This window comes from Pinus tabuliformis, chromosome 6 (genome assembly GCF_031772625.1).
Source record: "Pinus tabuliformis cultivar Carrire ecotype Pingquan chromosome 6, CPIR1, whole genome shotgun sequence".
NCBI classification, from domain to species: Eukaryota; Viridiplantae; Streptophyta; class Pinopsida; order Pinales; family Pinaceae; genus Pinus; species Pinus tabuliformis.
Window position 1 is genome coordinate 730,080,863 of NC_142292.1, and position 25,050 is coordinate 730,105,912.

At 40.6% G+C, this 25,050-nt stretch overlaps 1 protein-coding gene across 3 annotated transcripts in view; it reads right to left on the bottom strand.

The window, feature by feature from the left end:
* Window positions 1-25,050, bottom strand: part of LOC149260784 (kinesin-like protein KIN-7O) — a 314,791-nt gene that overhangs the window by 230,201 nt on the left and 59,540 nt on the right. For all 3 annotated transcript variants that reach the window (XM_089421110.1, XM_089421112.1, XM_089421115.1), the window contains exons 10-14: window positions 11,274-11,354; window positions 10,945-11,013; window positions 10,775-10,834; window positions 10,523-10,663; window positions 9,746-9,802 (exon numbers count right to left, since the gene is read on the bottom strand). In XM_089421110.1, coding sequence (XP_089277236.1) covers window positions 9,746-9,802; window positions 10,523-10,663; window positions 10,775-10,834; window positions 10,945-11,013; window positions 11,274-11,354 — 408 coding nt within the window. The remainder of the gene's footprint in view (window positions 1-9,745; window positions 9,803-10,522; window positions 10,664-10,774; window positions 10,835-10,944; window positions 11,014-11,273; window positions 11,355-25,050) is intronic.

The window sequence follows — 25,050 nt, forward strand, 5'->3', positions numbered from 1 at the left end:
AGTGAAAAACACCTCTCAGAGTAAACTCACTTGATGACAAGGTCCCAAGTTACCTAGACCTATTACATGACTTGACTCCTCATACTAGTATCACTTTTACATTTTCCCCACAGGACTTGTGGAATCTAAGTACAATAGAAAAAGATGAGAAGAAGAAGCTAGAGTTTAAAAACTTTGATGATAATAAGAACTTTGATGGTACATTGAGGCCTCTGACATATCCTTGGGCATGGAGTCTTCAAAAAAAATCTCTAGGCGCCACTCCAGTTGTCTGTTCACAAGTGGGTATCGCTTAGTCTTTGAACTTAAATCTACTCCATTTTTCTTCTAGTATGTTGATTCTTGAGCCTATATGCCCCAAAAAAACATATTGGTAAGAGAAGGAAATTATCTTCTATCCTCCATCATCCTTTTAAAATCCTTTAGCTAGGGTTTACTCTCCAAATCATTTTGTAATTCGTTGAACTCAAATCTTGGAAATTACCCTAAAAAACTCCAACAATCCTATATTTAAGATCCACCTTAAACCCTAATTATTTAATTCTTGAATTGGTGGCAATAAAAGTACAATCCCTAGGGGGCTTTTGACTTCGTTTGGTTGGGCCACTAGATCCCTAACATTACTAGGGAAAACCCTCTTACAGCTAGAGGAGAGCTAGCCAAAAGTGAAGGTAGGGTTGGTGAGTTGATAGTGGCCCCCTCTTGAATTAGATAGGGTCTTACACTTGAACTTTAGGACTTTACCTCAAGAAGACTGAGATTTTGTTATAAGAGGCAACATCTTCATTCCACATCTTGGTAATTTTGTCATCATTTTTTAGACATCATTTAAAGCATGTCCAAATATTTTTGGACCTACTCTACCAACACAAGCTACAATGATAAATGACGAAGTCATTCTTTAGCCAAATTATTGTCTAACATCAAGGTCTTGTGACTCATGAGAAAGGAATTGACACAAATCTTACCAAATTCTGAATTTTGAAGGACCATGTACACCAACCAATAGCACAAACCTTGAGAGCTTCTTAAGAGACATGAAATTGAACGAGAAATGCCTCAACCACTTCTAGATTCGTTTCTCATCAATTTAGACCAATAGTCATAAGACTCCTCATTAGACCCCCAAAACAAAATGAGCATTACAAATTTGAAGGATGCACTTTGTTATACCCTTGTGATTTCCCTTACAAGCTTAGAGACACCTTATGTGATTACAAATGCTTCCTAAGACAGGACATATAATCACTAATGCAATACCATTCCATGACCTTATCCCAAATCCTTCAAGTTGAATCTGCCACCTCAACTTGACATCCATGATGTAATGAATGCCACCCAACTCAAGTTATATGATCCCTCTCACAAGCTTCTTCTTTTGTTCAAAACTTGGCCAAAGTTCGTGCCAAAATCCATGACATCATTTATAAGACATAGGGCATGTGAAAGACACCACAACAACATCAAGTTGAACCACATTTCAAGTTATTGAAAGATTTTCACTTTACTTGGATAAGTGGTGTTTCAAAACACAACAAGATCACAAGCTCAAGCCCATTTGCTATAATCCTTATAAGATCACTTAGAAAATGGGTTTCAAACTCCAAACCGTTCGAGTGGAATTTACCAACTCAACTTGAGATCCATGATATGGTAAATTGCATCCAACTCAAGTGCTATGATCCCTCTCACTTGGAGTAATATGTTCTAGTCACATATTTGGACGCCAAAGCTCTAGATACTCTTCTTCACGACTACAAAAGAGCCACTAAACAACATCAGATCACCACTTAATAGCCATAAAGGCATTTTACCCACTCAAGCCAAGTGGTTGTCCCAATACACATTCAAGCAACAATTTCCCAATCTTCAGTGAAACTGAAGGGTGATTCCCTCCAAGCATGATGGAATTGATGAAATTCCATTTAGTGGACAGGAGTAAACATGTATAATAGCTTTACTTTATAGGTTTTGTACTTTAGTACACTTGTGCACATTAGCTTTTATCCTTTTGGGGTGACTTGGCCCAACTTCATTTCTGAACCACCTGATTGTATTTTATTAAAGACTTGCTCAACTTTGATCACTCTCACCACACAATTTTGTCCTCTATACATAGTTAACACAATATATAGGATGCGTACAACTTTGACAATCATCTCTCATAATTGCATACTTTGCTCACTTGTGTTTTCTTGCATGTGAGTATCATTCCATTCCAGGGACTATATAATCTTGCAAAATTAAGGATTTTGACTTCAGAATGAAGCATAGCATAACTATAAATTGAAATGAAAGAGAGACAGACATGATCACCTGTAACATTAATGTGAAAATTCCTGAATCTAACACATCAAAAACCCCTACTGCAATATCTGGTTTATTCTCTCCTACTTGTTATTTACACTAACAATTTATTTTATTATATAAACATCGAAATAAACACAATTGCAGCCTTCACAAACATACAGATCAGCAACTGAAATAAATTGAGACAACACAAGGGACACTGTTATTTTTGGACAATCATCTCTGAAAAAACCCAATGCGGGAAAATCGGTGCAGCATATAGAGGGTTTTATTATTAAGCAGACTCTGAATACAACTAGGGTGCCAGAAATGGCTCACCCTTCAGAGAATTTCCTTGGCAACAATACCTCTATCCGAAGACAGATATTCCGGATGAATGATCCCACAGTGACTCTGACTATTCCTTGTGCTGGACAACGAAAGCTGCTCCACGCACTCTCTGGAACTGTGTCACCCTCTTAGGGACTACGTCACCCTCTCTGGCTTTGCGTCAGCCAATCAGCTCTCAGTCTATCTCACTGAATCACCTCAGTGCAACCTCTGAAGCCCTTTGCGTCAACTGCATTAGCCTCTATGGCCTTTGTGTCGGCTCCTTTGGCCCTCTGCGTGCTCTGCGCTGGCCTCCTTAGCCTCTACGTTAAGTCACCAGATTCGCCGAATTTTATCCATTAAATTCGAAATTCGGCGATTTTCATTGGCAAACGAACATATTCGTTCGAGTTCGCCGAATTTAATGGCGAACTCGAATTTCAAGTCGAATTCGATTTTTTGTTGAACAAAATCGCATGAAATTTGTTTAAATTCGTTGAAATTCCATTAAATTCGTTTTTTTTTTCGCGCGCCCGCGGGTTTTATTGTTCCTGTTTGGGTTTCATTGTTTCATTGTTTCATTGGCGTCGGCGGTCCAGACTCGTCACTCAGCAGACTTCACGACTCGTAACTTGTAAGGGCTTGTGTTTACCAGTCTCCATACCGACTCCTGGATCTGAAGCTTCAGAACGATGTCCAGTCTCCATACCGATCGGCGATAGGCGATACCGGATACGTAAGGGCTTTGAACCTTTGGTGCGTTGGTTTGGGCTAAGTTTAAAGGGAAGAGCCTTTGGTGCGGAGTCCGGGCAACTTGGCAAGTGCTGGAGGCCCGAGGGTGCAAAACTGCAGGCCGAGAAAACTGCAGGCGTGCCCACTGCCCACTGCCGCGTGAGTCTACAGCGTGAGTCTACAGCCTTTTCAATCTCTTTATTTAATGATATTAACAACAGTAGCTAGGGACCAGTAGGTATGCTTACTATAGTTATTATTTTTGGTCACATCTGGAACCTTAAGGACTTGCCAAACTGGTCTGGAACAAATCTTCAAACCTTTATGACTGGCCAAACTGGTCCAGAACAAACCTCCAAACCTTCAGTATCCTGGGCAAACTTTTAAGTCCAAACCTCCAAACCTTTCACAAAAATGCAACTTTAATTTAATCAATAGAAAATAAAGTTTTAATTAATGGATGTAATCTCACAAAGTCGACTGTTGCCATACTGTTATGCTTGCAATAACAAAAGTTTCCTCTTCGTGTGATCTTTTTAGAGATTTATCATAACTAGTTTTCATAGGCATAAATCTGATATTTTGCTTCTGATAGTCCAACAAACTTCTTTAGCCTTTACTGAGTTCCAAATTTTGGAGGATGTTACTATATTATTGAGACTTAGGCATGTCTCTTTAGGGTGATCTAATATTCTGTTAATATTGTTTTTAATCAAGAAAATATATCTTGTATTTAATAAATACGACTCTTTGGAGAGAGCCTCCAAGTTAGGGTCCAGGGATTATCAGCTTATTAAGTAACGTAGATGGACAACCCAGATATGTCAGAGAGGCCCGAGGGAACCATCCTTGCATTTAAAAACAAATAAATCATATCAAATCTTAGTTTTCACTGTATTTTACTGATAAATTAGATGGTATACCGTATAGGTGGCAGATGCGGTGGAAACAATAGGAAAAATCATCACCTTTTTCTCATAAATTCTCATCCTCAATCCACACTTGAGTCTTGCACTGCAGGCCACTCCACTGTGCATGTGCATGTGCAGTTGCAGTCTTGCAGATCCACTCTCTATGCATTTCCATCTCTGATTGAATGTGTGGAGGGTCCTAACTTTTCTTCTGATAGACAAGTGTTGTCACGTTGTTGTTTCAATGGTACTGTTAGTTAAAACTTAAAACAATCAAATGATATTGTTCAATGTTGGCTTAGTATGTCAGTACAAAAATAGAAGAATCAGAACCATCAAGAAACACAACAGTACCTGTACAACTGTAGTCTGTAAGTTACAAGTTTACAACCAAATAAAGGAGTTCTCATGACTAACGAAAATGTAATTTCAAAAAAATTTGCAGGCATTTCAGAAATTGCAGTGCCAGACATTTCAGACTTCTAAATTCCAATGGCACCCCCAAAATCAACTGCTGTAGCTTGGAATTTTATCCAAAAAGATGGTTTTAATCTTTCATGTCAGCTGTGTGGACATAATTTCACTGGCACTTTGACTAGAGCAGTGGATCACCTTCTCGGTATTAGCAATGGAAGTGGAGGTGGTGTTGAAGCCTGCACTAAGATCACTGATGAACAAAAAGCCAAAGTGGAGAAAGACCATTCCAGTTCACAGATGCAAAGGCAGAAAAGGGTGAATAAGAGGCAGCGAATTGAGAGGGAGATTGCCATGTCTTCCTCCAACACCATTAATTCAGTTTCAAACATTGGTGGATCAAGTTCTACAGCTCCTCAAGCAAAAACAGGTGGGCCGAAAACATTAAATCAATTCTGGAAACCTGTTGAGAAACAGGAAGTTGATGACGCTGTTGCTGAGTATTTTTATGCATGTGCAATTCCCTTTAATGTGGCGAGGAGTCCATATTTTAAAAATGTAATTAAAAAGGCCATTGATTTTGGGAAGGGCTATGTTCCTCCTGGATCTGAAGCTTTAAGGACAACTTTGCTAAAGAGAGCGAAAGACAGAGTGACAGGAAAGTTGGCTGATATTAAAGAGTCCTGGAAGCTTACAGGATGCACAATTTTGAGTGATGGTTGGTCAGATTTGTGTCATCGCCCATTGATCAATGTGCTTGTTTATTGTCCTCAAGGGGTACTTTTCTTGAAGGCAATGAATGCAATGGATCGAGTGAAGACATCAGAATTTATTTTTGGAATTTTGGATGAAGCGATTCACAAAGTTGGGGTGGAAAGTGTTGTCCATGTTGTTACAGATAATGCATCAAATTGTGTTGGTGCAGGGAAGTTGATTATGGAAAAATATGGGCAGATTTATTGGACCCCTTGTGCAGCTCATTGCTTGGATTTAATGTTGCATGACTTAGCCAAATTTCCTTGGGTCAATGAAACAATCCGAAGAGCCAAATCAATTTCAAACTTCATCATCAACCATCGTCTCACTTTGAGCATATACAGGAAGAATGCATCAAAAGAGTTGTTGAGGCCTTGTGATACAAGGTTTGCCACATTTTATATTACTCTGAAAAGAGTTGTTGAGGAAAAAGCGAGCCTAAGAGCTGTTTTTTGCAACACTGAGTGGGAGAGATCTACCCTCTCAAATGAAACTAAGGGGAAAAATGTTGAACAAATAGTGCTCAATAATGGCTTTTGGGAAAATGCAAACAAGGTTTTAAAAATTTGTGGCCCAATTGTTAATGTGCTCCGCATGGTTGATGGTGACAAACCTTGTATGGGTTTTGTTTATGAAAGCCTTGATCATTGCAAAGAGGCCATTGCAACTGCTTTTGATAATGTGGAAGTTGATTACAAGGAGATATGGGATTTAATTGATCATAGATGGAAGATGATGCATAGTCCATTACACGCAGCAGCATGCTATTTGGACCCTAGATTGTTTGGGTTACCAAGACATAGGGACGAAGAAATCATGAATGGACTTATCCAATCTATTGAGAAGCTAAATCCAGATCCAGAGATTGCAGGTTTGATCAGAAGTCAGTTGAGAGAATACAGGTTAGAAGAAGGATTATTTGGAACAAAATCAGCAAAGTATGATAGGAGCAGAAGTGATCCAGCACTATGGTGGGAATTTTATGGTTCAGGGGCACCAGAATTGCAAACTTTTGCAATTCGTATCTTAAGCCAGGGAACAAGTGCATCAGCATGTGAAAGGAATTGGAGTTCCTTTGACCACATTCATTCCAAAAAAAGAAATAGACTGTCATCTGGAAAATTAGAAGATCTTGTTTATGTTCGTAGTAATTTGCAGTTGGCATTGAAGAATGTGGCTAAAGAGTCATCCAATTCTTCTACTCCGTGGATCGATCCTGTTCCAAATGCAACAATGGATGATGCTGATTTGTACATTGATAGTGACATAAACACTGACAGGGAATTCACTGATGAATCTGGTGTTGAAGCATCTAGCGGATTCACATCTCATACTGCTCTTGATGACATAGAACTTTTTGATATAACAAGTGGGCAACAGGAACATCAAGAATAAAACTTGTGTTCCTGTTTTAGATTTCTAGTTTAGTTTTTGCATGAACAATTTTCTAAAACTGCCAAGCTACTTTAAAGTTTAAACTTTAAACTGTCTTTTTATCTTATAAATTATAATGCAGAGTTTTTCATTGAACTGCCAAAAGAATATATATTTGCTGTTCATTAATTAAATATCTTAGCATACAAGGGGTCCCCTACTGGGAAACTGTTTTTGTATATTTTTTTATGCCAATCTATCTTTAAAAAACAGTTATGAATGGTTGCTCACAGCCTACAGGACTTGCTGCACTGGTCTGTTCTGAATTCTGTACAATTCTTTTCAAGTTATTTAGTGTTTCCATGTAATGATAGGTAAATACTATCTATAGGGACATCAGTGATCTGTTTTAAATCTTTTATGTTTTAACTTTTATATGTCAAGTTCTGTATACATGAACAGTAGTGGAAGCTCTCTCTCTCTCCGAGGGCCTGAATTAATATATAAGAACATTTTTGCTTGATCTTTAAGAAACAAATGGCACGTAGTTCAGTTATTCTAAAACAGAACAGAAACAGCTATAGACCAAAACATGATAAACTACAAATTTACAGGCAAAGAAGCAGCTTTTTCAAGATTATATTTATTGTCCTCTCTTCCGTTTATTTAAAGGCAGCATTAAAGTTGTTAAACTGCCCCCTATTTAATATGAAATAAACTGAAAGTAAATTTCAACATGAAGTTGTTTGTGCCTAAAAGCCAGGCATGTTGTAGGATTTCCAGGGTTTACATTTATTGACTTTCCTCTCATTTATTTAGTAGGCAGAATTAAAGTTGTTAAACTGTCCATATTCAATCTGCAACTGCAAGAAAGATTCAATAGGCACCCATGACTCCATCCATAATTCGCTAAACTAAAATGAAGCAAACTACCATAATACTAAATAACAAGGACATGTTTGACCGTCACTGATTCAGATCAGTAACATGGGCAGAGGTTACTAAGTCAAATCAGTGATATGCGGAGAATTTACTGGTAAAAATCTGGTTGCATAACAATTTAGTTTTTGTAAGCAGGGCTGTGGTCCAGTGGTAGGTCGATTGATAATCACCAATGACAATTGTCAATAACAGAAATAAAGCAATTTGTATTGTTTCTAAATCAAGACTTTAAACGCATTTGAAGTTGCCATACCATTTCTCATATGCATATGATATATCTGTCTTTAATATACATTTTTTTTTTCGAATTTCTATATGTCGAATTTTATCGACAAAATTTTAGTTGCCGAACTTTATTCGAATTTCATGGTCCTCGAACTCGAACTCGAACTCGAACCTGGTGACTTAGCCTCTACGTCAATCCTTGTTGCCCCTGCAGCAGCCTTCCTAGGCTCTGCACAGCCTCTTCCGGCACTCTGTTGCCTCTCTGATATGTATTCCTCGGCCTCCTGCTGAGCTGCCCCTCACTGCAACTGATCACTTGTTCGATTTCCTCAGCAAACCTCGCCCCAGAAAATCGAACTGACTGATCTGTCTTGGTATCTTGGTGTATTTCCAACTGACCCTCAAACCTTCTCTTATACTTTTCCTGTTGACGATTCAACGGCCGAGATTAAGTCCCTAATCAACGACTAAGATTAGATCTGGCTTGATTCTCATTATTTAAAACTTTCTCACCCAAATTATATTAATACACATTAATATTTTAATTTTCCTAAGTTTAGATTTAGGGTCTCATTAAAAATATTAATTATTTTAATATCTCTTCATCCGGGTGGAATTTCTCCAAACGATTTCTGGGTCTTGGAGATCTCATGTGCCTTAACCTCTCCACCAATTTTGATGGCTAGAGCACATCCGATGCTACCAAAAATAAACAATTAACACCATCATTGATCTTCAAATAAAGTACACGTATACAAATAGACTAATTTGACTCTATGAATACTCCAATTATACATAGATAACTGAATAAGAATTTGAATGCAACCGAAAGTCCAATACAAAGCAATTAAAATTTAAGGCATGTGGATTGCAATAAACATTACAAAACAACAAGCTAAGAAAATACAAAGGCTATACCAAAGTCAATAAAGCAATTTATATCTTCCAAGCCTTCATAAAACCTATTCTGAGTTTACCCAAATTTGCAAGTATACGAGTGAAAGAACCAACCAGTAAACCTTTTCACAGATTCCAATTAAAAATAAAATGCTGAACCATAACTTACTAGTCCAAGACTCGAATCATCCATGTCACATTCAGAGCACAAAAAATTCATTACCTTTCTCATCCTTGTCCATTATTATATTCCCTATGTCAATTCCCATCCATCAATTTTCCCAAAACCCCTGCTTCTCAAAGAGACCATTTGAAAAGACTCCTAAGTTTCCCTTGCATACCGCACCCAACATTCAACCCCTGCCAAGGAATATAACTGGTTCCACAATAATTTGAACCACTTTCAACACAAACATAAATTCCAAATAGCCCACCTTTCAGACCAAGCCAAATCTATCCAATAAAAAGACCGTGCCTGACAAGTAAACAATATGCACACCCCAAAAATCCTTGGATAGCAGAGCCATCTTTAAAGTCCGCCCAACCTACACCCCACCGCATTCCAACTTTCTTCACAACAGCAATATTGGGTTCTCTCCCACCTCTTCACTTTAAGATTTAAACTAGATGAATGTCATTACAAAGTTTAATCCCTCTTGCATATTACAACACTAGAAACTACTCCCTTTCACATAAATTAGAATAGCATATTAGAATTCACTTAACAGAGAATCTCAAACTTCTGCCTGAATCAGGTTTACAGTTTGTACAACGCAACCTTCAGGCTGTATAAAAAAGCAAGGCAGCAACGATAACCTTCCAATCATAAAACAATTTTCAGACAAAAGCTTAAAAACAAAATTTACTAGTCTCACCTCCTCTGTAAACTCCTTCAGCACAGCACGAGGGCACCAGGTTTCACGGCGGGTTTTCTGCAAAATAACATACAATTTTTACAGAGGCTCCCAATAGAAACTTTATTTTAAGCTTTTAATTTAAGATTTCCTTTTTCATTTTATATCTTTGAGCTAGTATTTTAGCTTTGTTCTTAGTGTTTTCCTACTGTTGTTAGAAGAGCTATAGGAACAGCTTATACAATATTGTTATGTATTACACTGATTGTACTCTTTCAGTTCCAATGACCCATTTTTCGTTCAGTTGTCAACATCAATAAAATTATTTTATCTGTCATTGTGCAGTATAAAACATAAAGCTCAAAAGATTTCAAACAGATATTTTTTTTAATTATTCTCTGATTTATCTTTCTGTAGTTCAAAAGTGCACCTCAGCTTTTTCTATAATCCTCCTACTGGAAGCAACATTTTTTAGCTGAGAACTTCAATGAAAGTATATATACGTAAAGTTTTACTGATAGCAGCAACAATCACAAGAAATCAAAACTTAACCTGTGAACAGCAGAAAATACATCGTGACAGATGAAAAAACTCAAATATAGAATTTTCTACCCAAAGTAGAGGTAGAATATTGGAAAAAGCAAACTGTTGATCCTTCATTTTTATTAAAAGGCTTTCATATTTCGAGTATTCAAATTTTTATTAAAAGTCTTTCATATTTCGAGTATTCAAGTTTTTAATCTTTCTAAATGATCAAATTTAAACCATATATATACAGAATATAGCCATTTGACAAACCGTTTTAACACATTTGTCTCTCTCATCCATGGTTGAATATAAAACCATTGTACTCAAGTTTTCAATCCTCTGCTCCTGCTCTTTTAACCGTCTTTCACGCTCTTGCAACTCTAAAGCAATGCGCTCCCTCTCCAGTTCACTCTTCAAAGTCATTTCAAGAACACCACGTCAATTTTCCCATACCAAAGCAGGAAAATTTGAGTTTACAGAATTTCAAAAACTGATAACAGACAATAACATGCCAGATTGTACCTGTAACAATGTGTTGCGCAGGTTCAATATCTCTTCTTCTAGATGCTCTGAATGAGATTCCTGTAGAATAGAAACATTGCATAGAACAAGAAAATCTCTGAAGTTAATGCATAAACTCTATCTGAACTCTTAGAAATGTCAAAACACCAACACATCAGTAAGGAAATAACCTGCAGCTTGGACCGCAGTTCTTCGATCTCCTTTTTCTGACGCTTTAGCAAAGCAGCATCGGTCATGACCTGTGTCCAAAAGCAAAAGCCATTACTAACCTATAAAATGCCAAAAAAACTGCCCCAATATCACCTGAAGCAAAATAAGCAGTTAACTTTGTTGCCTTTTCTACAAATGCCAAACTGTTATTTTCCATAGGCATGTACTTTAAACTACACTAAACAAGAATATCATGAACAACGTAGCACTTGCAAGGAACAAGCATAACCTTAATCAAGTGACATCCCGCATATATAAAACAGACTTAAAAGTTAAAAACAAATAATACCTCATTGACTTGAGCACAGTTTGTGACACGTAATGCTCTGCTTGCGAACTGAAGCGTCCCCTTTGTTTCATCAACATGAATCTACAATCAATATCAAAGGAAATTCAATTAACCATTCAAATATTACAAACAAAAAAGAAAAAGCTCAACAAATGATTGTATCCATGCTTGAAATCTACAGTAGATTGAAAAGCCTATATCATCAAATCAGGTTTATTTCAAAACGTCTGGTACAACAACAGAATTTCAATGTCAAAATATGCAATTTAATTGACTTTTGATATAACAAAATTACCTGCATTTAAAAATAAAAATGAGTTTACATAATATGACAAATCATAAAAAATTACTTTGATTGCATAACACTCACAGCAATACTCAAACAACACTCAAAACAACAATGGAAAAGCTTCAAGAAACCATGCAGACAAGATATACAGTGCCTAAATAATTGCCTTCATTACCTCGTCAATTAGGTCTAGCCCAATTGATTGAGAAAACAAGTGTTATCCTCCCCACACAGGATCAATTTCCACAAGTAACATGTTCAACTCTTAATGATTTATATTGACCTTGAGCCCTAAATAATATGGTTTACTCTGGGTACAACCCCTGAAATGAGGGGAACTCCTCGGTCAGTTTCCCCAAGATATGTATTTTACACAAACAAACATGTAGAATTTCCTTGAAATTCCACTACTGCTTGAATGAACAAATCTGAAACTAATTTGTAACCCAAGACAGAATTTCTCTACCAATTTGCAGCGGAATAGAACAGAATTAATCACAGTCACACAATAGCAAAACAACACAATATTTCTAGGGAACCCAACTAGGAAAACCCTCTGCTTGTTTGAGAATTTTATTGATAGAAAAATGAGCAACAGATCTCTTACAATACAACTTTGTTTCACTAGAAACCAATTTGGTTTTCTCTGCTTGTCCTAACCTTAAAACACCTGCAAGACCCCTGATCTGCTTCCCTTATCCTTTGCGCACTCCTGGAGCCCTATTTCCTAGCACATTCCTCCTCAATCTATGCGCATAGGCTGCTCCTATTAACTAGGAATTACCTCCTAATTCCTAGCACAATTCCCAAGGGAAAATAGCCTCTACCAATCTGTGCACAAGCTTCTCTTGCACACTCTTCCTCTCACAAGCTCTCACACACAAACTTGTGCTCTCTATTACCTTGTCTCACCAACTCGTGCTCACAAAACAATGAACAGAATCGTGCCTTTTGATCTCCTTGTAAGCAATTTGAATGAGCTAAATCTGGCAAGTTCTATTTTTGGAACTTGGTCTTGTGATTGACTAGTTAACTGAGTCTAACTGACTCATGTAACTTGTCCTAGCCACAAATAGCCATTGAGGCTTCTAACTAGCACTAGGAGACAAACATTTGAGCCTCAACTAATTGCATAAGTTAAACTTCTTCATGAACTGTCCTAATTTATAGGAATTTGCCCTGATTTTTAGGAACTTGTCCTAACTTTTAGGAACACGTGCATGCTAATGAAGGCACAAGTCAGGTCTCCTGGACTAAGGCACAAGTCAAAGAAAGACCTTTCTCGCTACTATTTTCAACACTCCCTCTTAGCGAGGAAGGTGCTTTTGGAAGAACCTCATCCACCTGGATCTGTCTCCAACACTACCACGTTCTCTGCTGCTGCAACTGCTCCCTCTGAACTAGAAGACTTCCATGCTTTCTTCTACAGAACCTAATTTGAAGACCTATTCTTTCCCACCATGCTTTGCAAGTCTATCACTTTAGTCATAAGTGCCATGTACCTTATGTACCTCTGTGGCTGCTTCCTCTAGCTAGAAGTGATACTGGAAGATTCAACTCTCTTCTGATCTCCCTTAACCAAATCCTCTGCCCACTTGGCTCGAACTCTCCCTATACTGGAAGTCTCTGACTAAGTGGTTGCCTCCACTAGCCCTGGGCTATACTCCTCATCATCCAGCTGCTCAACCCAACTTCCAACTAGCTTAGACTCAAACTGAGATACTGGCTTAGGCTTGTTGATTTCTGGTAGCATCGGATGCATTCCAAAATACCCAGAATCGTTTTGGGAAATTCCACCCGGAGACAGTTTTATTAAAAGAATTAATTATTTTTAATGGATGCCTAAGTCTAAACTTAGGAAATTAAAATAATTAAAAGATATTAATTAAACTGGGGGTCAAACTTCTAGAAGAAGGCGAGGATCAAGGAAAAATGATCTGAACCATTGATTAGAATCTAATCTGGACCGTTGATTAATCAACAATAGGATTATAAGAAGAGGCTTAATGGGCATTTGGAAGACACATCAAGTGAGAGAGCAACGCAGCAGTTGTTGAAGAGGTCATCAAGGAGATTTCTTGCAGTGAGGGGCAAACATAGTTTTCTGGTTTGAGAGTTTCCTGATCTGGGGATACATTGCAGACGAGGCAAAGAGAGATCCAAAAGAGGTAGCACAGAGCCACGCTGAGGCAGCACAGAGCTGGAGAGGAGATTCGAAATTTGCTGGAGAGTCGAGTTTTAGAGCCAGAAGTCGTGGTGTGAGACCGAAAGGCCAAAAAAGTCGAAGTTCCAAAGGAAAATCGGCCAACAAGAAGGGTGACGCAGAGCCTAGTAGTTGTGATGGTGAACTGCGTAGGCTGACACAGAGGCAGTGTGGGACTTGCCATCTAGAGTTTGGATCAGTATTAAATCTCCAGTGATAGAGTGAGGTATTCCTCACTAATTTTTCTACCAGTCAGATTCTCTAGTAGTTACAGTCTCCAGAAGTTGAACCTTACATCAAAAATAACATTCATCAACCTCAACATTCTGTTTCTGGGTATATATGGAGGTTGATTGCAAAAAATCTCTGCTAACCTAAGCATGGAGGGGTCATAACTGACCACCAACCACATTTACAATTGAATATGGGCTCTGATACAATTTGATTGTTTTTAATGGACAAAATGACCTTTCTGCTGCTCTGTTGTACTTCACGAACAGGTGAAATGCCGTGTTTATCTGCTCAAGGCTATCCTTCTCGTCCTTGGCCGTGTTTTTCTTTGAATGTGGTAGCTGAGGATTCAATGCGCAGAGTGCTGGTGGGAAGCTGATCACTGTTATCCTTCGTCCCTTGGAAGCGTGGCAGAGGCAGTGGGCGCAAGCGGCATGGAGGCAGATCCACCATTGGATATCGTGGATCGACGGCGGGAAGCATTTCGCAACAGCTATCAGGAAGAAGCGGGAATCAAACGTGGGTCGTTGGATTAAACAAGCGGGCGGCGGAGATCAGTCTAAGAAGGATATCGGACGACAATGGGATCGGACGAACAAGGGCTGTCGGATCGCAGTCGGGCAGATCCGACGGCTATCGGGCGGCGGAGGTGAGCGCAGGTTAACAAGCGGGGGGCTGTACATATGGGCGGTAAGCGGTTTCCCCGCACCGCTCACGGGAGACAGGCAGTTTTCGTACATGGAGGAGCAATCTAGTAAACAAGCGCCGCGGTGGCGGATGGGACGGCGGGGAAAACCACTTTCCCTGCTGACTAACAGGTGTGCAAGTTACGGGAGCGGGGGCTGCGTAAAGCATCGGATCCCGCGGGAAAAGATCGAATGGCGAAGAATTAAAATATGTGCTTTGATTGACATGACAGGTGAGGGCCCCGGCGGGTTAAATGATTTGGCAAAGGCGCATAATTATAAGTGTTAAAGCCTTAGCGCCTAGGGCTAAGCGAAAAATAAGTTTATACGGTGTTTCAAAAGATTATAGAAGAAAATGGTAATAACGGGGTTAAGGGATGTAAGGAAAATGAAGGGGAAAGAGGAAATGGAGGTAGCGGGAGTTATAAGGGAATAAGGCAAATGAAAGGGAAGGATAAAATAAACTGCTGCAAACACTTTGCAACCCAAACCAACACTTCCTGACCTGATTTTATCCATCAAATGTTGCAAACTGTAGCAGACCTAACACTGGCTCCTTCTGGGGATGAGATCCTCCCTGTGAGGTCTCAAGAACTGCAAACCAATGCCTTCATACAAAACTCAGCTTTAAAAACATTGCCTAGTATCCATTGGGCATGGAGTCAAATTAAGTCTATACTAAAAGAACACAATTACAATATTAAGGCTTGAAAACTTAAAACTTCAAAAACTGCCCATCTGCTGGGCTACCAAAATTGTTCCTCCTGCTCTCGGCCCCTTCATCATAGAGCTGCAAAACAGGATTGATTTGATCCTTTACCTCAAAAAGTTTAGGACATTTGAGCTTAATAGGTAAATATGGATCAAATTTCATTTCCCTTCTGTGTATTTTCCTCCTTGGACGTTCTTCATGGGAGCCTCTGTACACCTGCTGAATAACCACTGTTGCTGTGTACTTATCTTTGTCACCTGTGGCCTGCACAATAAATATGAATGGTGTACCAATATGTTCATGTGTAGGGGACACAGAAACATTATCTGCTCCTGAATCTTTGTTTGAACAATCCTCATCCAAGGAGGAGTCCAAAACTGTACACCCTCTTCCTCTGTCATCTGATAAGCTGCCTTTTCAATCTGTGTGGAGGCCACCTGAGCAGGTTTCATAATATCAAGACTAAGATGATCAGTTTCAGCCTTGAGCATTGAATTTTGTTATGCCTCAGTGTTCAGGGGGCAACTTTAAGGGATTGTCATTTGAGCAGACAGAGAAACAAAAGATGATGGGGAGCTTTCCTCTCCCTTATTGATCATTGGGTTGGGAATAGTAGCAGGCTGGCTAATTTGCAGATCTGCATAGCCATGGGAAGATGGGTTGGATTCAAGCTCAGATTCTTCGAGGATGAAGGGATCTGCTGCTACTTGATTTTGCCGATGAGCTTGTTGTTCTACAGCTACAACAAACTCCTAAGCAGTACCTATGGATAATGCTTTTTCATAAGCAGCCCTGGTTAAGAAAGCACCTTCCAAATGATAAACTTCCTCCTCATCAGGATGCTCTTCTTCCATGACTATATTTTGACAAAGGGTCTTCACCCTTTGATCTTCGTTTGCATCTCTGTTTCTCTGCAAAATCTGCAACTGCTCCTGTGTTCCTCTACATGGATATGGAGTTGGAAAAGAAAAGGAACAATGAGCTCCTGCTTCTTCAAAATGTTGCTCAGCCTTTAGTTTGGAAACTTCAGAGGCTAAAAACTCAATCATCCTAGCTAATTCATCGATCTCAGGCTCTGAGGATGATGAGGACTCACCTCCCTGTCTTCTCTTTTCGACATCACCTTCGAGTCTTTCTATAGCAATAATGTTTGCTTCTACTTCAAAGGCTGCAGTTTGCATATCAGCCAAAGAAGCACATCTTCTTTCTCTTAATAGCAGGCAGAACTGAGAATCGAAGGCATTGGCATAAGTGATCATAGCAGAAGTAGGGGTAGGCTTCACTTCAACTGGCATTCTGTTGTACATATGATTGAATCTGATGTTGAAATCAGACAGCAGCTCACCATCTTCTCTCTGCAAGTTCCCAAATTCAGTATAATAAAAGAGCAGATCTTTATTATTCCCCCAGTGCTTTAGGAACACATCATCTAGGGCCTCAATATCTGCAATAGACCTAGGGGGTAATTCTCTAAACCATTTTCTAGCTTCCCCATCTAGGCTTTGGACAAAAACCCTCATCCAGACATCCTCTTCATTGATATCCAGGTTATCAGCATAGCTATAAAAGGCTTCTAAATGCTCTTCAGCTGTTACTCCTTCTGCACCAGTAAACTTAGGCATAAATTCTTGATAATCTCCTGCAGGCATGGCATTCAAAGGGGTAGGCAAGACTAAGGGTCCATACCTAGCAGCAACTATTCTTTCTATCTTTGTAAGAGCTTGCTGGCCTACCATGACTGAGGTAAGTGAAAGGATACTGGTAGATTGAGTGGAATGGATCAATGAAAAGAATGACAGAAACAGAGGAATATGATGGACAGCATGGAAAGCTTCTTTCTTTGAGCTGGAATCCGAAAGGGAAATGAATGACTAAGGAGCTAAATGAATCTCTGAAGGTGACATTCACTAACAGAGATACATGGAACTTTTAAGGCTTACCTAATCCTGGTGCTCCTTATTGCGATATTTTCTTCTGCTTAACGATCTTCTCAGGGTCAAGCACTGATTCAACTGATGGTTTCTAAGGATTTCTCCGAGCATGCTTCACCAGCTGCGCCAGAACTTCAATGTGGAGTCGCCAAAGGTTGGTCTTCCTCCAGTGGAGTCGCCAGATAGATGATTACAACCAAAAACTGTGTTCAAACCTTGTCTATCATCAAAGCTTGAAACTGTGTCGTTCTCCAAGGGAAGCTGAGCTTCAATCTCCTCTCCCCGGCAACGGCGCCAATTAATGTTATCACCCCAAGAAACTCTCCTAGGTTGTATCTCAGAGATGCTCGGAAACATTACAAACTCAACAAAAATGTTGGAAAATGGTGGATGAATGAAAGAAATGCTGCATATTCAAGCCAGATAACCACTTCTACTGTGCTTAACCCCAGACATGGGTGAACACCACTAGACTACAAGGCTTTAGACCACCAATTACTCACAGTTTTAAAGAAAATGTGAAGATGGAGAATACTGATCACACCAGCAAATGCACAGGACCCTGTGATGGCCAGCTGCAACCAGTAAAGAGGTTTGTAAATCTATTTCCTAATGCACAGACGGGATGACAGCTCTCTGGCATTAAAACAACAGAAACCTGCATACACATGCAATAATACTAACTAGATTCTAACACAGAGGTGGGATGACAGCCCCTCTAATGCTAAACATCAAGAGCAAATGAAAAGTGCATAACATGCACAACCTGGAACAAAGAAGAAGTGGAAAGTGAGCAATTAACAGCAAAAGAAGCTTGTATTAGCTGAAAATGAAGAGCAGACGCTGCAGGTATCACAGTAGTTACAGTCTCCAGAAGTTGAACCTTACATCAAAAATAACATTCATCAACCTCAACATTCTGTTTCTGGGTATATATGGAGGTTGATTACAAAAAATCTCTGCTAACCTATGCGTAGAGGGGTCATAACTGACCACCAACCACATTTACAATCAAATATGGGCTCTGATACAATTTGATTGTTTTTAATGGACAAAATGACCTTTCTGCTGCTCTGTTGTACTTCATGAACAGGTGAAATGTTGTGTTTATCTACTCAAGGCTGTCCTTCTCGTCCTTGGCCGTATTGTTCTTTGAATGTGGTAGCTGAGGATTCAATGCGCAGAGTGCTGGTGGGAAGCTGATCACTGTTATCCTTCGTCCCTGGGAAGCGTGGCAGAGGCAGTGGGCACAGGTGGCATGGAGGCAGATCCACTGTTGGATATCGTGGATCGACAATGGGAAGAATTTCGCAACAGCTATCGGGAAGAAGCGGGAATCAAACGTGGGCCGTTGGATTAAACAAGCGGGCGGCAGAGATCAATCTACGAAGGATATCGGACGACAACGGGATCGGACGAACAAGGTTCGTCGAATCGCAGTCGGGCAGATCCGACAGCTATCGGGCGGCGGAGGTGAGCGCAGGTTAACAAGCGGGGGGTTGTACATATGTGCAATAAGCGATTTCCCCGCACTGCTCACGGGAGACAGGCAGTTTTCGTACATGGAGGAGCGATCCAGTAAACAAGCGCCGCGTGGCGGATGGGACGGCGGGGAAAACCACTTTCCCCACTGACTAACAAGTGTGCAAGTTACGGGAGCAGGGGCTGCGTAAAGCGTCGGATCCTGCGGGAAAAGATCGGACGGTGAAGAATTAAAACATGTGCTTTGATTGACATGACAGGCGAGGGCCCCAGCGGGTTAAATGATTTGGAAAAGGCGCGTAATTATAAGTGTTAAAGCCTTAGCGCCTGGGGCTAGGCGAAAAATAAGTTTATACGGGGTTTCAAAAGATTATAGAAGAAAATGGTAATAACGGGGTTAAGGGAGGGTAAGGAAAATGAAGGGGAAGGAGGAAACGGAGGTAGCGGGAGTTATAAGGGAATAAGGCAAATGAAAGGGAAGGATAAAATAAACTGCTGCAAACCCTCTGCAACCCAAACCAGCACTGCCTGACCTGATTTTATCCATCAAATGTTGCAAACTGTAGCAGAGCTAACAGGGTCACCAGATTTTCACAAGGCTCCACCTTGAGAGCTATATCCTGCTCTCACTCAACCACCACTTCTCTACTTTGAGCTCTCCTTGCCTTGCTACTCAAGGTTGCATCTATCTCTACCTACAACTTGTAAAGATTCTTCACCCTCACACCTATCTGATTCTTACATCCAAAAGCTAAGTGATGGAGGTACACCTTACTTCTGTTGAAGATGATATCATATCCCTTGTCCTCAACGGTAGCTACTGAAACAAGATTCTGCCTCAATCCTAGAACATAGAGACATCTCTGAGATGAAGAAGATTACCTGACTCCCTCTGAAAATTGACAGTACCAACTCCTCTAGCTACATACTAACCATCATCTCCTAGCTCAATCTAAAAATGCAAGTCCTTCTCCTTCAGGTGGCTGAAGCTCTTCTTGTTCTCGGTCATCTGGAAGGATGCTCCCGAATCAATATACCATATATTGTTATCTGTTCAGCTTGCCATGCAAGCAATCAATAAGAAACCTTTCTCGAACTGCACATAATATACATCTACCTTCGTTGATGCAGCTACATGATCCTTAATGGACTTCTTCTGCTTAGGATACTTAGTGGCATAACGTCCAAACTCATCACAATGGAAGCACTTGATCTTGCTTAGATCCTTCTTCTTGCCCTTTTCACTGGACTGGGCCTCTCCTTGGCCATTCTTGCCCTTCTGACTGGACATGGCCTCTCCTTGGCCCTACTTGCCCTTCTGACTAGACTCGGCCTCTCCTTGGCCCTTCTTCCCCTTGGCCTTGCCTTCCAAGGCAAGGTTATCCTCGTCCATTGTCATAACTAATCTATCATCTCTAGTCCCTCCTTGGATCTCTTCTTGAACGTAGTCAGTCCAAAACCTTTCCCAATTGGGAAAATTTTCTCTACCACTGACAATATCCTGGAAGCCATACCAAGACTTGTGAAGTCCCATTAAGACCAAACTCACAAGGCCATGATCAAATACAATCACGCCCATACCACCCAGTTCATCTCGTACCTGAGTGAACCTTGACAAATATGTGATGATGGGCTCATCCTTGCTCATCCAGATACTCCTCATATTCTCCTTAAGAGCAAGCCTCCAGGTATCATTGGTAATCTAATATAGCTCTAAAATAGTTTTGAACATCCCAAAAGTTGTCTTCTTCTCATGGATATGAGGAACTATATGACCTCTAACCCCTTCAAGAATAATCCCCCTTACCTTGCTATCATTCTTAGCATGTTGGGTCAAGTGTTGGGGATCTTGTGGTGGTGGTATAACCTACTTCACAAATTATCCTACCCCATTATCCTCCAAAACTATCATGATCCTCCCTTTCCATAGAACGAAGTTCAATGCTCCCTCTGAACAGCGATCTTCTCTCAACCCTTCGGATGCCATCATGCTTCCATAGATAGCTCTCCAACACCTGCCCACTAACAGCCTTGTAGTCCTTCACAAGAAGTTGTTCTTAGGGCTCAAATAAGGCAACTTCTAATAGCCCTCCAACATGCACTCAAGCTACCCACAAAATCTATCCTCTAGACACCACCACTTAGCAATTACATCAACACGGAAGATGCATACATACCTAGGAAAGATGAATTCTATCTTCCTTCTCCTTCTCAGCCCTGTGCATAAACTCTTGTGAATTTAGGCTCTAGTTAGGACTTGATGACAGTGCACGTCATCCCTCCAATTCTGGCCCAAAAAATCCTTAGAAAATTGCACTACACCTTCTCCACTAGGCCTTCCTTTCTGCGATATCACTCAGTCACCTTTATATTGTTATTCCGACACTTTGAGACCTTAGACCAACCTCAACCTAGGGCTCGACCCTATCTGTAATATCACAGAGATACTCAGCCTGGTGTACAGACTCCAGAGTAATAGCAACCAAAAACTATGCACCAAAACAGCCCAGATTTGCTCCTCTTCAAGGTTGCAGCTACCACAGGTGCTTATCTGAGGAACTCTTAAAAAACATCTCGACCCCAATGAAGTCATTAACCGACCATCCTTAAAACGGGTTATATTATCTTTATTGCATGATAACCAATGAAACTTGCTAAAAAATCCAAATCAAATAAAGACAAATAAGGGGGCTCGAAAAAGAAAGGACAAGGGAACATAACTCAAGCAACTAAGCTCTATGTTTATAGAGGCGCTCATGGATGATGGTTTTGTTAGCGCTTGGAATTCACCTAGGCTGAGATAGACAAACTCTCAAGGCTACATCAAACCATTTCACCTCGTAGCTAGCCCTACGAGGTATGAGAAGGCTCTCTCGGGTCAGATTCGATAGATCTTTCAATATGATTAGGCTGACCAATTAATAATAAAGATTTTAGGCTAGTAAATTGATAAGGGGGTTGATTTAATGATTTTTGGGGTTTTTGGTGGCAATTGGTGGAAGTGCAATTCAAGGTGCGGGGATTGAGCACAGTTTTCACAGGGGGATCTAAGGGGCAAGGTAGGAATGAGTGCTGATGCCTTAATATGAGATGGATGATCAGAGATGATAGAGGAGAAGCTAAAGAGGGCAAACACACAATTCGAATCCTCTTTAGACAGTAGAAAACATTAAAATTGAACAAACTAAAAAGCTGAGCATGTCAAAACATGAGTTCAAACTTTACCACTTCATCTGTCCAATTTAGAAGCATAAGAGAGATGTGAAACACATAAACAAACTTACAAGAAACATGTAGAGAACACACCATCAACAATCAGATCCACAAGAATCCTCAAAGATGTCTGTAAAACCCTGGCTTTCCTTGCCTTCAATTGCAGAAATAGATGCACAATATACAATAAAGCTTCCTTACACAAGAGTCCAACCATCAAAATGAGAAGGAGAGAGCATAATATAGACCATCTAGACCATCTAACTCCTTTCCCCACCTCTAGGGGTCGAGCTCAGCTTTCTAGGAGCAGTTTGAACAAATTCTAAACTAAGAACTAGAAAATAGGCAGCCAAACAACTTGCCTCTATTACTTAGCTAACTCATCCATGCATTAATTTTTCACTTTTTACATCATGGAAGCTTCTAGAAGGGTAAAGAAAGATAAAATCTACCAAAGTGCCATGAAAATATGACATTTATCCATCATCTACAAGTAAAAATAGTCAACCATAGTCAAAACAGTGTTTTTTTGACCAAAAATGTGAATTCTGGCAAATCTGGAAGTTCTGGTCGCGCCCCTGGAAGTTCTGGTCGCGCCCCTTCACAGCTGTTTTTGAGTGGGTTCCACTGGTCCAAATCAGGTGCAAGATGGCTCATTGGAAAGCTTGGCCTGTCTACTTTCCATCCCAAGTGGAATTTCTAAATTTGGTGTTGATTTGACCCCTCAAAAACCATTTCTCCCAAGGTCACTTTCTGCAACTCAAAAAGTGGGCAGAAAGTCATTTTTTTGATGTATTTTGAGCTTTTGGAGGCTCAAAACTCAAAACCAGGCTTCTCCCAAGCATTGGTAATTTTTCTTTTTGCATGCCCTTTCCAAAAATGCCAAGTTTTCAAAATTCCGAGCAGTCCTCCAAAATGGTCTCACCCGGGGTGAGACCAAACCGTGGGCAAAACCTGTAATTTTACCAAAAATTTCCAAAATGCTCCAAAATTCTCAAAATTTTCACATTTTGATGCTAGATCAAGGCTGATCAGTACCATGATGAGTGAGGGAGGCTTCAGCCAAGATACGGAGCGGATTTGTCCTTTTCCTCCTCTTCCGGGCCTCCGATAGCTTTCTTTGGAGAATTTTCATTCTCGCCTTGCAAACATGTAATCTTGCCCAGTAGTGTGTCTTCATGTTCCGGAGAAGCTCTTTGTCACGGTTTGCCTTGTCTAACAGTCCCTCCAAGCGCCAATTTGCTCGGATGAGCAATAACTCTCTATCCTTGGGCAGTGGGTCCCCAGGCCTCCTGCGGTTGATGTCTCGGTCGGTTCGAATCTTCCATAGCTCTTCCAACTCTTTCTCTGTCTCCAGCTGTTTGGTCCGCTGCTCTAGATAGGTGATGGTCCACTGAGCCATCTCCAGCTTTCGCTGCAACACTAAGTTCTCCTCCTCTCTCTTCCTGATGAGCTCATAGAAATCTAAAGATGAAGGAGAATGAGCTCCAGCATCACCTGCCTCGTCCTCAACCATGGGCTGCTTGCCCTCTCGTACTGCCTGTGCCGATGAAGAAAGCGAGGCCCCTTCCACCTGGTGTGGAGATAACACTCGCTGCTCTGATGATGAAGACGAGACCCTTTCCACTGGCTGTGGAGAAAGTACTCGTCGGGCTGCTGCAAATAAGGTTCTGTGACCTCTCTGATATGTGACCCGAGGAGAAGAAACCACATGTCTCGGAATACTAACCTTGGGCTGATGTGATGGCCCTCCCTCCTCATGAACTGCCTCTGGCTCTGGCTGTGTGAAGAACTCACGGGAGATAAAATCTGCCCAGGAAATGCCCTGCTGGCTCAGCTGATGGGAAACTACTAGCTGAATAAGACCATGATGGCATAGGCTCCGAAGCTGTTGTACTGGGGTCTGTCTCCGAAAGGTAGTGGCCATCCTCTGAATGTCGTGAAATAAGTATGCCAAGATGTTCATCATCCTCACTCTGGTGAAGTGCATCATCATGCGGATATGACAAGAAAATACTCGAGAGAATCTTCCCTCGCATGTGAGGTAGTGCATAATGAGTCTCATGATGTCTATATACTCTGCTCGGAGGAACTTAATAGGAAAGTTCCTTGACAAGTGGTGCACATATGTAGGCCTGACATATGGCTCATAGTATACTAGGTCCAGCCACTTGCGCTTCAGCCACACCTCACCCACATTAGGTATCCCGGTAGCATCTGTGATAGCCTCTGGAGAAAACACAAAATTCACCCCTGCAAGGGTGACCTGCCTGTCATGGAGATGGAGGACAAACAACCGGGCCAAGTCTCTGTGATGCTGGATGTGTGACAGCCTCTCACAAAACTGAAAACAAGCCATATGCTGAAAGCAAGATACTGCCAATGGGCAAGCCTGCAACTCTGTCAGTGATGTAGGCTCTTCCCTCTTGTGGTGACCACCCTTGCCTCCCCTACGAGGCCTCTGCTGTGTCTCAATCTCAGAAGATGATGATCGGTCATCACCTTGCTCATTAGTCTCAGTGGTTGACATGGTGTTATTGAGCAAGGTGGAATAAACAAGTCAAATTGACCGCTGCCCTGCCTGCAAAATGCTGTGAAGTATGCTGTTTTCAAGGGGAAACATCATGAGGGAAATGTTAGGGGAGGGAATTTACATATAGGAACGGGAAAAATATATACATAAACAGGGAATTCTGAAGAAAAACATCACATAATGCTAAACATGTCATTCCATCTTTCATCATTTGCAAATCAATACTTTATTTAGGGAAACTGTGATTTTTAATCACCAAGGGAAAGGACAATGAAAATCATCATGATGGAGGGGAGGATGTCATAAGCATAGGGGGATAAGGCAGCATCATCTATATACAAGTAACAGGCAGCTCATTTCAATTTGTTTTGAATGTCATTGAGGAGCATACTCTGTTTTTCATAATTTCAAAATGACCATTTGATGCTTTGGGAAACAGGGATTTAGGGTTTCTGATTGTAAGAGGAAGGGAAGGGGTTGTTGTGATCATTTTACAG